Source organism: Coturnix japonica, chromosome 9 (genome assembly GCF_001577835.2).
Source record: "Coturnix japonica isolate 7356 chromosome 9, Coturnix japonica 2.1, whole genome shotgun sequence".
In the NCBI taxonomy this organism is placed as follows: Eukaryota; Metazoa; Chordata; class Aves; order Galliformes; family Phasianidae; genus Coturnix; species Coturnix japonica.
In genome coordinates, this window is record NC_029524.1 from 15,101,429 (window position 1) to 15,118,243 (window position 16,815).

The 16,815-nt window shown below is 38.9% G+C and overlaps 1 protein-coding gene across 1 annotated transcript; it reads left to right on the top strand.

Moving 5' to 3' along the window:
- Positions 1-2,117: 2,117 nt before the first annotated feature.
- Positions 2,118-16,808, top strand: CCDC39 (coiled-coil domain containing 39). Its single transcript, XM_015871605.2, has 20 exons — positions 2,118-2,319; positions 2,529-2,648; positions 3,301-3,447; positions 4,401-4,559; positions 5,118-5,210; positions 5,295-5,423; positions 5,978-6,169; positions 6,956-7,059; positions 7,404-7,536; positions 9,093-9,287; positions 9,992-10,156; positions 10,611-10,748; positions 10,980-11,188; positions 12,156-12,279; positions 13,013-13,172; positions 14,136-14,242; positions 14,532-14,672; positions 14,815-14,994; positions 15,223-15,308; positions 15,877-16,808. The coding sequence occupies exons 1-20, from the start codon at positions 2,209-2,211 to the stop codon at positions 16,013-16,015; spliced, it is 2,832 nt and encodes a 943-aa protein (XP_015727091.1). The 5' UTR covers positions 2,118-2,208; the 3' UTR covers positions 16,016-16,808.
- Positions 16,809-16,815: the final 7 nt, after the last annotated feature.

Below are 16,815 nucleotides of genomic sequence, written 5' to 3' on the forward strand. Positions count from 1 at the left end.
TTCTCCTATCCAAGTTAGAAGACCTAACTGTCAGTGCAGCAATACAGACAAAACATTTGTAGCCAACACGTAAGCCACTGTCACGCCAGACTTTCCACCCTTCATGCTTCCAGCATGTTCTGCCTCCTACTCACCACTGCTGTTTCCTCAGTCTCTTCCCATTTCTGTTTCTTCCACTGCATTGCCAGTCTTGGTATATACACATCTAAAAGAAGAGATCCAATATATCCCATTAAACACTTCTCAAGATGAAAGGACTTCAATATAAAAGTTACTATAAACACTGATTAAATGGCAGTCACTGGCTGTGTTGGTTTAACTTTAGATAATCCAACAGACCTTTAAATATGTCCTTTTTTTTTTTCTAGGAGACCTCTCAGCCTCCAGGCCTTCCTGCATTTTAGGTAACAAAGACTTGCTAGAAAACAAACCATAAGAATGGGGGAATTAATAAAAAACAACTTGGGAAGAAACCAAAAATGAAACTTTTTTTCTCTCTCCATAAGAGGTAAAAGAGGAACAATGCATTTTAAATGCAACAAAGCAGTGACTTGCCATTTATATCTTTTGAACAGACAGGCATAGTGGGCTGCAGCACTGCACACTCATTCCCAAAGGAATGATGCAACAGGGAATAGTTTGCCACATTGCAATTACTTTTGTTTTTCCTAACACCCTTAAAAATAACACCTGTACATCTCACAAGAAAAACCTGGGTGTTCTTATTGATGCTTCTTCCGAACAGAATTACATTTCCCTTTTTGACTAAGGAGTTTGATAACTGTTACTAAAAACCAAACCCCAAACCAAACACAAAACCATCGCCCTGACATACACAGACGTGCAGCACCATCTGCTGGATCAGCATCCCTGCCAAAAATTTCTGCACTTCGCACAAGTTAATTCCACAGGCTAAGAAGAAAAAAGCCATACAAACTAAAGCCTATCGCAGACATCTATTCAGCCAGCAACCTGCAAGCAAAGGGAAGGAGCACAGAATTCCCACGAAAATGCAGAATAACACTCCACTCATAAGGTGCTTTCTGCTCCACAGGCTTCTTAATTATACACTTTACATGATTATAAATTAACTTTTTTCTGCTGAATGTTTGTGAATGGAACTGCTCACCTAATGATAAAACAGCTATCCAGTAATTCTCTTTTTTGTTTTCTCTCAGCGCTGTAAAGAATTTGACTGACTTTTCTCTGGGGTGAATCTGGCATTATCAGTAACAGGTGAGCTGTGCACCTGGACTGACCCCAGCTGTGACTGAGCGTGGTTGGGTTGAGGGCACTGAACCAGGTGGGATTCTGATGTGCTGTTAGCAGCCTGTCAGCTGGAGGCATTTCAGCCTGGGGAGTGCAAGTTCAGTGAGGCTACAAGCAGTTACAGGTAATGTTGCCTTCAAATAACTCTACTACAAAAGGCCTTGCTTGTGCCTTGATGCAAGCTCTTAGAACCTTCTGGATCTTCTACCAGTCGACAGCAAGCTTCTCCTTTACCTTCCTACCAACCAAGGAAGGACTCACATTGCAGCCCTCACTTTTCCCACATCACAGACATACAAGCTCAGACCAGAACACAAACGTTTGCTCTCCATCTACGCTCCCTCCACCCCATTGCTGCTAAGGGGGTGCTGTGGCCACAGCCTTCTGATGCCCAGAAGGGTACAAATAAAGGGCACCAGGAGCCAGAGCAGGGTGTAAAAGGGGACAAATGAGGGAGGTACAGCCTGAAGATGCTTGTGGTATCAGAGCTCATGGAAATAGTAAACTGCAGAGTTAAGAGGCAGGCAGATCCTTGCTGACCAACTTAACAAGCTGAACAGCTCTCTTCCTCTCCTCTGAGGAGCCGGGCTGCCCGTGGTACAACAAGAACTCCTGGTGAACAACCCACATCCCTCTGCTCAGTAAACAGCAGAACCAAGGAGGCAGAGAGAATCCAAAAATAAATAAATGTGAAACTGAAAAAGCCCTGCCGTGTGTTTGAGCTCTCGTTACACTGAAAACCAGCTTCGGGGCCGGACGAGCCGCTCCGCTCCGCTCTGTGAGACGCGACCGCTGAGGCGCGAGCAGCGCCGCGAGACCGGCCGCTGTCCCCGCGGGGCGGTTCGGGCTGGAGGCGGCTCCTGGCTCCGCAGTTCCCGTTTGGTTACCGGGCCCACGGTTGCCAAGGAGCTCGGCCGCCGTCCCGCCGTACCTGCGGCCATGGAGAACACCGGCAACAGCTCCACCGCCTCGGTGCTGGCCGAGCTCCAGTGGGACGATGGCTACGCCGTGCCCGTGGCTAATGCGGAGAACAGGGCGCTGGAGGAAGACGTGAGCTGGGGCTGTGGGTGTGGGGCAGAGCCGAGTTCAAACACGGTGGTGGGCGATCCTGGTCACGTTGATCAGTTCTTAATGGCTCCAGTGCTTTTGCTGCTTGTTAAAGATCTTTAAACCTTTCGCTTGGTTTCTTTGAACAAGAAGTTGCAGGTAAGGAGCGCTCCCCTCAAACTGTTTGTTGACGGTTCTAACTCTTTAAACAGCTGCAGAAGATGGAGAAGGAAAAAATGAACCTGCAAAATCAGCTGACCGACTTCAAAGAGCGTATGGAAGCGATGACATCTCATCTGAAAAACGTGAGGCAGGAGTTCAGCTTCACACAGGTAAACTGCTACAGGTTATCGCTGTACACCAAAAAGCCAAAAAGGACAGTTTAGATTTCTTTATCGTAGATTATCGTAGATTGGCTAAAATTGGCTGCTCATCTTTCTAAAGAGTTCCAAGTCAAAGCTGTGCACCTCTGCAGCTGAGAAACTTTCCTGCAGGGGAACAGCTTCTTTCCTGTCCCTGTGCTCGTTGCACGTTTCAACTGACCCATGAGGAAAGAGGCAGCACATAGAATGCAAGAGAAGCCTCTAGAAACTGATAGATTTATAGGGGAAAAATCCTGTCAGATCACTGTGTCAGAAAGATTAGTCAATACATTGTTGTAGGCCAGCCTGGTGGTCTGTCTCAGCACACAACAATAAAAGCATTTCATCCCCTGTACCTTCTGTATCTTAATCTGTGAGATTAAGACTGTTATTCTAAGAGACTGAGACCTTGGAAGATCAATATCCTGAATTTTGGGTGAAATATTGGGTTCCTGGGGCTTGTGATGAACATGGTTATCTGGGGTTATCTGATACAACGTGCGTATAAATGTATAATGACTTACAAATGTATTTACACGACAAAATCATGTCATCTCTTTTGGTTCCTTGGTGATGAGGGCCTGTTGTCTGTTGTAAACTACTGAATTCTGTTATTCTCTAGTCTCTTTACAAAGCCAGAGAGAATGAAATTGAAACTGAACACCACTTTAAAGCCCTTGCTGAAAGAGAACATGGACGTCTTAAAAGTGAGATCAAACGTCTGGAAGATGAGTCTGTTTCCTTAAGAGAAAAGAAAAGCAGTCAAGAAGTAAGTTTCAGAACTTGTGTAAAAGAACTTCTGCATTGCAATTAAATTTTATTACGTTTGTCCTCAGTTGAAGTTAAAGAAGTAAAATTAGAAGTCAAGACAGCTCAACCATAATAAGGTAAACAGAATGACACCGAGGTTCTCCTTGCACAGACTGGTTCAAATATTAACTAGATGTTGAAAGATTTCAATTCTTGATGCCAGACACACAACCACACATCCCTGTCCCTTTCTTGGTAACTCTGGAAGTTATTTTCTTAAAGATTTACAGATTAGATTGTTGGTGGCAAGTCTTCTTTTCCCCCATACAATAAATTCAGGGTATGATTTTGAAATGCAAAGAGTGCTTTTTGTTAAAAAAAGAATAAAATTGAAGCTGTGTAACTACAGTATCTTCATATTTTATGGAACGGTCTCTTGTTTTTCTACAAAACATTTAATTTTTATTTTTCATGTTCTCTTCTCAGTACATCAGTATGTGCTCTCCACTCTCTCCGACAGGGCAGCAGAATGAAGATATCTTTGCTATCCAGATACTATCATATTTATATCAGGGAGTCTCTTCACAGTCATGCGGGACCATTTGTAAATTCAGACACAGGATAAGGATCTAAGAACTTGGTGCTAATGCGTGAGGGAGAAACCTCCCTGTGTTGCCTTTGATCAGTTTATTATGTGGAACAAATATCTTGCAGATGGGTATCACTTGCCAGGAATTGACATTTCTGGTTGAAATTGTTTGCATTTTAGGTTTCTTTAGGACATATATTATTACATCTCAGTTATTGGGCACAATGAACAAAAAACCCCAAACCAACTCAAACCTACTTATAGGTTCTGTTGACAAGATGTGTGAACTTGCTACAGTGCTTGAAGCAGTTGTTTCAATTACTAGTCAAACAAAGTATTGGCTATTTAATATTAACCCTTACGTTTATTTCACATTTTATTAGAATACTATAAATAAAACCATGAAGAAGCTGGAAAGCTTAAAACAACAGATGAACTGCGATGAGGAAGTTCTGGAGAGTTGGATAAAGGAATCAAATCGCAAAGATAATGATATTATGACAATCCAGAAGTATGCACAACAAGATGAAGGGAAACTGGGAGTAAGTAAAATCAACTGCAATTTTCAGAAACAAAACCAAAAAGCCACATGTGTTTTTAGCATCTAAAGACTTTTTTTATGTTGTCAGATCAGGTAAGACAGAGATTTTGTACACTTTAAACTCATGATTCCTAATTAGCACAAGCCTTGTTTTAGCTTTCAAATACAGTGGGGAGAAAATAGATTTTTACTCATTAAATATGTAACCACAAAACTTTAATTTAGACAAGTAACATCTCCAGTAACAAGTTATGTGGTACGCTAGGAAGAGTTGAGTGAAACAACTGGCGCTGAGGAGACCACAAACACATTCTGTATGTGGCAAAAAGGTTCCTTAGGCCTAGCTCCAGTCTGGACCTAAGGGCCATAAGGTTATGGTCTTGTATAAAGAAAAACTGGGGAGGCTAGATTCTAGATTCTTAATTCTTTGTTCTCTAAAATACAATAAAATGGATGCCTCAATAACTCCATCCTTAGTTGCTGCAGAGCTTTAGAGATTTAAGATATTTTAATATATTTACTTCTAAATACAGCCTATTTTCATATCATTTCATTTCAGGCGCTAATCCTTCAAGTAGAAAAGTTGACCATGCAAGCAAATCAGAAACGCAGAGCTCTTGATAATGAGCTTACAGAAACCATAACTGCTCAGGTTTGTACGTGAGGTAATTGAAGTATGATTTTATATCCAATTTTTTTAGAACAAGAAATCATAGGGATGCTTTCTATTAAGCAGATGGAGCTCGATAAGACAGCTGAAGATTTTCGCAGAGTTCATCAGGAAAGGCAAGAAGTCATCAGGCAGTGGGAGAACGCAATACAACAGATGCAAAAAAGAGATCAACAGATTGATCGTTGTGCTTTGGTAAAACTGCTCTGCCTGATTTATATCACTATATCAGCCTACTTTTCTATCTGTGAGATTGGGAGAAATTTCACCACTTAGTTTTTTGAGATGCTCATTGTATTTTCTGTGTTGACTTCTGTATTTTATTAAGGTGCTTTCAAAGTCCATATATTTCTGAAAGGTAGTCAGAATTTATTTTGAAAGCATTCTCTCAGTGTAAATGATAGTGTTCTGCTTGATGCTGCATCAGGTTTAATTTTCAGTCTGAGAATGCAAAGCATGCCAGTTTCAGAACTGCTCTTTTTTATGACCTAAGAATCTGAGCAGCAACAAGATGGAGTGTTATTTATTTCTCAGAGTGCAAAGACCGTCAGCAGCAGTGAGGGGATTATGTCTGGGCTGTGGTATAAAGGAAAGAAAATAGTGAGCATTTAGAAGTGGAAGGAGTGAGCATTCCTACATCCATGAACAAATGTATGAGAAGTCTTAACAGTAATCTGCCTTTTGGTTTTGCTCTAATCTAACACAACTAACATAATGCAAGAAAACCTAAAGTGTTTTTCTCCCCATAGCTACTAGCAGAATTAAAACAGGAGATGCGAAAGAAAGAAATGGTGCTGAAAGAGAAGGCTTCCTTCTTAGTGAATGAAACTATTAATAATATGGAATATGAAAAGAAAATTGCTGCTGCTGAGCGGGAAGCGACCAGTCTCCGGAACGAGTATCAAACTCAGGATACTTACAGAGTTCAGATGGAGAGTGAGGTGAGGATTTCCAGTACATTCAGAAAACCAGACTGAAGCTGTAATTTCTTTGATTAGGTGGAAGAAATATGTGAATAGCATTTGCTTTTCTGCTCCCATATTAGGCTCGTCAATAGTTCAACAAAACATCTGTTCTTCCCAGTTTACTCTTGACTGTTTGGATCATAAGCCTGAACTTAAACCCTTCAATGACAGCACTGAAGAAAAACAAGCAAACGGCCATTGAGCTGAGCTTGTATTCTCTGTGGCGTTGCAATTAAATGATATAACACTATTAGATGCTTCAGATGTGTCTTGCCATTACTGCACCTAGACTCCAGTACTGTATAAAGGGAAGAGAAATTTCTTCCCAACAATTCCTGTCCTACCACAAATGAGCATTGATTGCCCGTGCAGTCAGCTTAAAATTCTTGAAAAACATTTTCTCAAAGCTTTCTAATCAAAGCCAACAGAATAAAGCTGCCCTGTGAACAGGAAATGTTTGATGCTGTTTAAACTTATATTTAATCTGCATATAGAGCTAGAAATGAGCCACATCACTTAAATACCTGTAGTAGTTGTTCCAGGAGGTAGTCCAAGTCTCACGAATCTATGCAGAAGGAATACAATCAGATTACTGCAGTAAGTTTTCTCTTAACAAGAAAATGGCATTACGGGGCTACTCAGCAAGCTTGGCAATTTAAAAGATTAATAATTTTAAAATGTAATATAATACAGTTGAATTAACTTTGGATGGCTTTTCTATAGCAGGTGGTTCATGTTCTGATTTCCTAATTAATTTATTAGCTGGACATTTTGAAATCCAGTGTGGACAAAACTACCTCCCATCTAGAGTCTTTAAGAGTACAGATAACTAATATGAAGAAAGAAATTGAGAAAAAAAAAGCCAGGTAAGAAATAAACTTTTAAAAACACAGTTTTTAAGAATTACAGATATAATCAGATACTTCTAGCAAAGAACCTTAAATAACATTAATTATTAAAGCCTCCAACCCTCCGGTTATTTCATGTCTATTTTACTACTGTGTACAGTAATTTCTTAGTTAGAAAATACTCCTGGTAACACTGTTTTGAAAGGGAGTGAAACATCCAGCTAGGGGCTCAGCTATCACAGGTTCCAGTTCAGTCTGTGTTATTGGGCAGCTGCTCAGTAAGATACTTAATGATACTTGACTTTAGCAGTGTTCTAAGTGCAACATACTTGCAACTTGTATAATCATCTATTTTTCTTTAGACTCAACTTTCTTAATGAAAGAAATGAAGGTCTTTCCAATAAGTTGAAGCTTGTAACTGAGAAGACACTCAGTGCAGAAGACAATGCTTTGAGGATGGAAGAAATGCTAAGGGAAGAAGAGAGAATTGTCAAGGTAAAATGTTTATATGGTTTTTACAAATGAGGATTCATTTGAATTTGCAAGCTCTTTCTAGAACAAACACTTAAGTTGAAATAATAAAACACTCCATTAAAATGAAAAACCTACTTGCTTCTACTTAAGACTATTACCAGGGTGGCTAAACCATTAGCAGGGTTTCTCTACTCGCGTCTGTGGCGGATAACCCAAGATGACACTGAGCTTGGCAGCTCTGGAGCTTCAGGGTAGTATTTTAACTTGGATGTGCTATTCTTGAACAGTATTTGCAATGTATTAGTCAGAAAGATGCTTTCCATCAACATTAGCTACACATGACTTTTTGTGGCATCTATTAATTTACTGTGAAGAGATACTTACAGGAACAATGTGGATGAAATCTCACCATTTTACGCTTTAGTTCTCTGATACTTCTTCTTCTATCTCTGCCAATACACTGCTGTGCCGTGAAGCTTACTGAATATCCTTGTGCTATTGACAACCACATTTAAAGAGTGGGGAAAAAAAATTCTAATAATTTAGATATGCAAGAGAGACTATGAAAATAAGGTCAAATCTTGATCCAATTTCAGTTGATGAATCTGTAATTATTTTCATTTGGTTCAGAAATACACCTCAAAATTGGATACAGGAAATTAAAAAGTTTACTTCTGAAATTAACTTCCTCTGCCTGAGTACGATCCAGGGCCTAATGCTGAACAGATTCAATACGAAACTTACCTTTGCTTTTTCCCTCCTGAGATTTGGATTAGGAACTGCATTTGCTGTCAAGTTCAACTACAAAAAATTCTGATGGGTGAATTTGATTATGAACTCCTAAAGGATTTAACTCATCTTACAATGTTACTAAAGCCAGCAAGATCATTCACAAGCAAAATTCACAATGTACACTTATAAAATCAAGAATAAGTGCACTTTTAATCAATTTGAAGAGTGAATTGCATAGTGTTTTGCTTTATTAATCAGAATGCCCATATTCAGACTCTGTACTGGAGCTGTACTAAAGGCAATTGAGTCTTTCAGAACAGGACTCTAATGCAGCAGAATGCGATGCCACTTACCTCATTTTTGCCGTGTATCTTATAAGAAACAAGTATATTGATCTGCCTGAGCTTTGGAAGGTCTTTTGTCATTTGGGGTGGTGGGGGAGAGGTAGAAGAAGGAAGGGAAGGAAGAGAGCTGTCTTCTTGTTAGGGTTATTAAAAACAACACTCCAATCCTGCTGTTTCTGGTTACCTGAAATGTTCAGCAGAGTCTTTGCTGTAACAGACCCTCCTCAGACCTCATTTATTGCACTGATTGATGTGTCAGTGGTAACTTAACTCTGGATAAGGAAGTGATTTAAAAATGTGTATTTCAGGTTATGTTATAGCAGGGTAGGATCAAAGTTAAGCCAACAAACCCTTTCTCTCGAAGTAAAAAGTCTTTCTTGACAGCCATTTTGAAGACCTGTGAAATTCCATGTTCTCATTAATGGATACAGTGTTGAAATCTTTTGTCTCCCTCCATATGATTAATAAATCTTCACAATTTACTGATTAATTTGTCACTAGGAAAAAGAAGCAGAACTGAAAAACCTAAAAGAAGTATTTTTCAAGAGAACTCAAGAGCTCAAGGTGCAGAAGGATAAGGAGAAGTGTGTTGTGGCAGAAATCGAGGGCAGTCAAGCATCACTTAAAAATCTTAATAGCCGTCTGCGCAGACTTGATGCTGATGCATTAAAACAACAGGAATTGATATATAACCAGGTACAATGTCAACACACTCTTCTATTCTGATTGTTCCCAGGGTGTAATGAGAGTAAGTTGCTCAAGTTCTGTAATCCCTGTCCGTCTCGTAACATTCTACAATGCTGTACAGTACTACTCTGGTCTGCACTTCTTTCTCTAGAAGCATCAGTAAAATTGGAATACGTGAAACTTGTCATGTATCACCTGTGTTATGTGTGTGTATCTTGTTACTTTTTGGATCTGATACTTTTCCCACTAATTTCTCAAATCAGTTCTTTTCTTTGATCCCTCTGAACCATGGACACCTCGGGGTACATTTTTAAAGCAATACAAGAGGTACATGCCAAAATCCTTTTATTTACTAATTGGATTTTGTGCAAATTTTCCTATGCACCACTTTGAAAATGTGCTCTTTTATATTGGCATCCACTGGTAACAGCAAGATGGCAACTATGCAGTAAGCCTCCCTTAGAGCAGACTGCTGAGCGTGCTTTGTTATTCTTCTAGCAGATTACTTCTGAGCCATCTTTGCACATCAGTCACCTAAGAATATTCTGCTAATGTTTTACATTTATGAAGTCTATAAGCCATAAATTATTATGAAACAATAGCTTAATTAGGTGACTATCCTAAAGCAACATTTAGATCCAGCATTCTAGCTTTATGGAAAGGCTATAATTGCTTATCTCAGACTATGAATTTGCCTTTAAATATTTTAACAGGATTTTTATATTCAGCAAGTACAGAGACGTCTGTCACGGTTAGAAGGGGAGGTTAATGCAGATGAAAAACAAGTTTTGGAAGAAAAAATTGCTGAACTTAAGAAAGCCTTAGAAGAAAAGAAAAGTGCATATGATTCTTTAAATGCACAGCACAAGAAACTTCAGGTAACTTCCTTAGAACAGTAGGTTGATTCTCTTATATGTTTATAGCCTGGAGTATTATTGGAGTCAGGTAGTTTTATGAAGAACTAAGAATACCAAAATCATGGCCTGACATGACTGCAGATGTTTTTATTTTTTTATAGACCAAAATACATGATTATATTAGTATTGCCTTGCTGGTTGAAATACGCACATTGTGTAAATAAGAATTAAGTATGAGACTCCCAATGAAGCAATGACAGCAGAACTGCAGCAGTACTCCATTAGGACTGCAGTGCTCTTGGCACTGTGGATGTGACAGAATACAGATATATGGACAAAAGATGATTATGGTGCCTGGCTCCAGCACTTAATTCTTTTCATTTAAATAAATAAGTAGTTTTTTGTGCAACTTTCATTAACAGAAATAAATTAAATATAACTTAACTAAATATAACTTTAAAATTGAATTAAACAGAACGATGTCCATTTCATCAAGAGAGCAATGGATAAGACAGGAGAAGAAGCAAATGGTTTGAAGATGAAGATAGAGGAACTAAATCTTTTCAATGAGAAATCAGATCAAGAGTTAAAAAAAGCTAAAGCCATTAAGCAGGTACAGTTTTATTTTGTATTTTTTTCTAATAAAAGGTACCATTTTCCCCCCTCATATACATAAATTCATGTTTCACTTGAAGGTTGTTTGTTTCTTCTGGTACTACATTCTAACGCGTCCCTACTTTATTGCATTATGCCTTCCAAGTTTTTATTTGAAGTCATTTTCATCACTGTTATCTTACCTATAAATGATACTTTCTTATTTTGAGATCTTTCTGGCATTTGATAGGAGATGATGATTGAAGATAATCTCCTAAAACTAGAATCGAAGCGTCTTCAAGATGCGCTCTGTCATAAGGCAGAGAAGGTTCTAACACTGGAAAAACAAAAGTTGGAATTGAAGAAAGCCATAGCAGAAAGAACTGAGGAAATTAAGGTCCATAAGGCAATGCTGGATTCCCAGATCAGACTCGTGGATCAGGATCGGCAACGCATAAGGTAATGATTATTTTCAAAATCTCTAGTGCAGCAACTCAAAAACAACACTATGATTTACAACATACTGAGTATCCCTGAAAATCCCAATCATCCTTCAGCTCCTTCATCTGCAAAGTAATTAAAAAGATTTTATCAAGTACCTTTTATGTGTGAGCTTGCTTAAAAAGAAAGGCATTTTAACCCATTTTACCACTTGGAGGAAGTGAGAGTAAAGTAAATCTTACTGCAAGTCATATATGGAGACAGGAATATACATCTTAGTGATAGACTGAGATAGAAAAACTTTTCCCTACTATGATAATCATTATGAAGTATTTGGAACAGGCTTTAACTCTTAAATACCAGTATCTGTACCTAGTAAAAAAATAATAAATAAAAATCAATGCTTCAGCAGCTGAACTGCTGAAATCTGGCAGGGTTTTTAGTCACTGCTCTGCTAACCACACCCCACACAATGGGAAATTAGAAGAATTTAGTGTGACTAAAGCTTAACTGCTCAACAAGAGTGCAGAATGGGTGTTTTTTTCCCTCTGATAATTACACAGCTAATTGATACTTCCATGTAATTTGATTTGGGGTTATTGCTTGCTGTTGCTTACTCTCATCTCAGAGTGGCAATATTAAGATAGAATCAGCAGGGGGCAGCTTGTGCAGCTGCAGGATTTAAATGCCAAACCTTTAAACATTTTCAGGGAGGACTGTGGCACAGCCTTTCATAATGCTATGATCTGAAATGTAAAAATAAATTTGACTCATTTTAGAACTGAGAGATAACAGTAAATAACGAGGAAAACAGGTGACTGTGGCTGAGAGAGCACAGAAAGGCAGCACAATTGCTAAATTGCCCGCATCCTAGTAGAGGGGCAGGCTGCAGGACTAATGATAAACTGCTGCAGCAAGAACTGCACACAGTGCTGCTAGACAAACATTTGCTCATCTCATTTATTTTTCCCCCCAAATATTTCAGTGCTGAATTTCAAGATCGCCTAAATAAAATTGATAAACTGAGATGCAGATACGAGATTCTTACCATTATCATGATGCCACCTGAAGGAGAAGAAGTGAAGAGTCAGACCTACTATGTAATAAAGGTATTTTATTGTGTTTGTGTTCAACTTAGAATCACAGAATTGCCAAGGCTGGAAAAGACCTCCAAGATCATCCACTCTAACTGCCCACCTGTTACCAATATTTCCCACTGAACCACATTCCCTCAGTACAACATCATTGCATTTCATGATTTCCCAGCTGAATCCAAGAAGATTTTATCTACTAGCCTCTCTTGGTGAACTAGATAAGTGACCTTGTCACAAAAGGAAATTATGTTAGTTAAGCAGGAGTTTTCCTTTGTCAGCCTGTGTTGGCCATAGCCAATGGCTATGTTGTTTTTGATGTGTGTTTCAGTAACTCCCAGAATAGTCTCCATAATTTTACCAGGCAGCCAAGTGAGATGGTCAGGCCTGTAGTTACCAGGATCTTCTTTCTTTTCTTAAAAATCAAGATTCTCCCATTAGCTGTGACCTCTCCAGATTCCCAAGACTGTCGAAAAATAATTAGAAGAGGTCTCACAAAAACATCAACCCTTCTTTCAGTAACCAGGAATGATTCCCATTGGGTCCCATTGACTTATATGCATCCAGCTTCTAGTACTGTAAATACCTACTGTTTCAACTGAGTCAAATCTCAGTCCAATCCTGACATAGATAACCTCAGAATTCACCTAGGATTTTAACCCCCTGAATACTGAATGTATTCTTCTCTGTATAATTGTCCTAATGTTTTTAGTATGCATTCAGTCACCTAAAATAACAGTTTTATTTTCAGGCTGCACAGGAGAAGGAAGCACTTCAGCGTGAAGGTGATGATTTAGATGCAAAGATCAGGAAAGCTGAAAATGAAATTGTAGCTCTTGAAAACACTCTGCAAATACTTAATAACTGCAACAGCAATTACCGAAACTCTTTCAAGGAAGTCACTGAGACAAGTATGTAAAATGTAAATTACTGTTTGCTGTGTGAGTTATAGATGATGGTATAACTGCAGTACAGTGGGGAAATTCAGTGGCACAAAAGAATGAATCACAGCCAGAGACTGAACTTGTGGTAGCAAAAGGGAGTGCAATTCTCACACTATTATTAGTTCAGCAAGGCTGAGCAGAGTAACCACAGAAGACATTCACATTCTTCCATCTGATTTATGTGAACATCCTCTAAGCCTATATGAATACTGCAAATGAACATTTAGAGGAAGCAGAGCATAAAGATAATTACTGGGAAAGTCATTACTGGGAGAAAGGAATGACTAGTGAAGTATGTAGCTAGAGTTGCACAGTACAAAAAGCACCGCTCTCCCTGCAGTGCTGCATCTCATAATGCAACCAGCTCAAATTGCAGAAACAAAACAAACTACGCCACTGATCTTCTGGAGTCAACTGAACTGGCTGGGTCACAAAATACCCAGAGCCACTGGACTGCAACTGTAGCTCGGTTACAGCCAGCTAAGGTACATGCACTCGAGAGGAACGCATCTTTACCTGCTGTTTCTGTCATAAACTTGTGGATTTTGTATTTGTGTTGTTTTTCAGTGGAACTTCCTTTAGTTAGCTTACAAAAAGCATCACTATAAGCAATTGTATAAATTTAATCCTAGAATATATTTAACTTATGTGTCTTCTGCTGGCTCTGGAAACAATGGATTTAAAATCATCATCTTCCATAAAGCCAGTGACTTGGAACCAGCAAGGGAATGTCACAGATACCTCGAGGTTTAAGTTGCAATAAGGGAATGTCACAGATACCTTGAGCTTTAAGATATTTTTGTAATGCTTCAACACTAAGTAATATTCTGCAGTACAATTACATTCAAGTACAACTTAGTTTGAAATGAAAACTGCATTGTGTACGTTAGTTGTTCAGCACCAACTCTGCCTCATTGTTTGGGATTACAGGTGAGGAGTATGAGGAAAAACTGAAACTAGAAGAAGAGAAAAGGGTTGCTGAGGAAAAATACAGATACAAACGCAGACGAGTCAGGGAACTTCAGGAATATCTCCAGGTAAAACACAAGCAAAAGTTCCTGTCAGAAATGGCTGCAGCATGTAGCTCCATCCATACAAACCATCTCATCGAAACAGTAGGAAATTCTGGAACAACTTTTGTCTCATTCCCTTTCACAACTTATACTTTGTAGCAATATATGCAACTTTTTGATGGGAGGCTCTACATACCCTTTCAAAAATTAATTGCTTCTATGCATTTCTCTGAGCCACAACTGAACTGACAAAAACTGAAAGGATATCAGAACTGCTTCATAAATTAAAACTACTGTTCAAATGCATTTGCAGAGCATGGAAAAAAACCTGGATTCTCTCCTGAAGCAGGAGGCCACCTTCCATGAGCAAAATAAGGAAAAACAAGCTGTTATATTGCAGCTGAACAAAGACATAGAAGAACAGAAGCCAAAACTAGAAAGGGTTATAAAACAGGTCTGTATGTTGATTCATGACGACTTATAACTTTAGTGGTCAACAGCTGTGCTGAGTTAAAACCACAGCACTTGACCTCAGCAGGTTTCTGCAAGGAAACTACATCTTCATCACAGCGTGTTTTAATCTTACTTATGTTAAGTGTTCCAGACTCTCCAAAGAGATTCAGTCCCTAAAGAAAACTAAAACAGAAACACAAGAAGAGAAAGACATTGATCTCCGTGCATTGAAGACCTTCAGCAAAACCATCAACAAATTGCTGGCTGATGTTCTAAGTGCAAATCCTGACTTAACTGCATCCTTTCAAAAGTACTTTGACCAGGTGAGCTTTCCAGCTACTGCCACTAAAATCCTGATTCATAGCAAGGCCTACTGATAAGGTGCTTTTCAAGGGCAGCTGCCTTATTCAGCAATGAAATATACTTACAGTACAACAGCAAAAATGTGTTCATCAGCTTTCAACATACGTTTAAATACAAAGCATTATAAACTGTCCTGCTGTGCTGCATCCCATTACACAACTATTTTTTTCCCCCTCCAATTTTCCTAGTTCAATCTAGAGCTGCCGACAGTTGCTTCTGCTGGGAGTAGTCAAAGTTCTCGATCGCCATCCACACAAAGCTCACTGTCTAGCAGGTAAGTGCCAGCAGTGTTCTTATGTGGGGATGTGCTCATTCATTTTAAACTGAAAGTTAGAACAGCGAAGTTATTCCCTACACGATAAAATTCCTTACTCTTGCAGGTTTTCTCAGTCTTGCCTCTGCTTACTGAACACCCTGCGAAAAGTTTCTCCCTCCTTTCAGTCTACCATATTATTTTTAGCACACACAGTTTAAAATAAGCTCTTCTGCAGTTATTGTTCTGTTTTTCCAATTGCACTGTCGCTAAAAAGTGGATTCACGAGCCAAGTGGTCTCACAAGCACAAATCTGAGCTCCAACCAGACTTGGCACTTAAGTTTATAAACTGCCTCTCATAATTAAACAGGAAAGACAGGCCTAAACTATTTTATTGATACCTTTCTCCTCTCTCCAAAAACACATTTGATCAACAAAACAGGAAACATACTGAATCAGTTGTGACCTAACAGCATTTCCACAGGTTACTTGAGCCATTACTGCTAATGTCTACAAAGATTCTTGCAGTGCATTTCCTTAAAGCAGACACTGATTTTTTATGCTGACGAGTAAATCTCTGTTTTTCAGATCCTCCAAAAGCACAAGCTCAGGCTCTAGTCAGACTTCGTTGCTCAAAGTCGTGGACTTGAACTTATCTGCTGACATTCCCACAGAAGCAGCTGCCGGTTCATCACCATCCAGCAGAACCAGCACCTCTGACAGTTAAAATCACAACTCTCAAATAAGCTTTTGAAGGCCACAGAGAAGCCTTCTAAATTGTTTAAGTTTCAGCTTAATTTATACATGTCTACTGGCAATTAGACCACTATTTCTTTCTATTTCTTTAAAGTAAGCAATGTATTATTTACCATAATGGGTGTTTTGCATAAGTCGACCTTAAATATCTTTCTGATTGTGCTGCTGAAGAACAAAAAACCTGCAAAACCCTTTAGAAACCAGTAATTTCCATTGTAAACGAAAATAGCTTTAACGTAACTAACATTAATTTTAGTTAACTGGTATCTCACAATTACTGCAGTCTCAACGCACAACGTAGAACTCCAGGTAGTCGGCTGACAGTATTGTGCCTATTCTGTGCCTGCAAAAGCTGCAGCGGGGGAAATAAATCTGTAAAGAAGGATCAAGCTTAATCTTAACTACAAAGATGTCATGTTTTCCTGTAACTGTATTTCTGACCTTAACAGCAATACAGAACATTTGCAACAACCCAGGCAACAGTATTTGGACATTGTTTCCAGGTCACTCTTGACTTCTAAACAGTCATCTCGGATCTTACTGTAATCCAAAGATGGTGACACCACACAGCAGTGCAATTGCAGTTGGTAGAACACTACTGCTTTGCAAAACTACGTGGTACCTTCTTGGCAGCTGACATATTAAGAATTACTTTGCAAAGGTGCAGTTGAAATGAAATACAACTGGTATTACACATCATTAGCCAGATGTTAGCTATTTCTAAAGTACTAATAAATAGTAATAAATTTCTTCTTACAAAGACATTAGAGA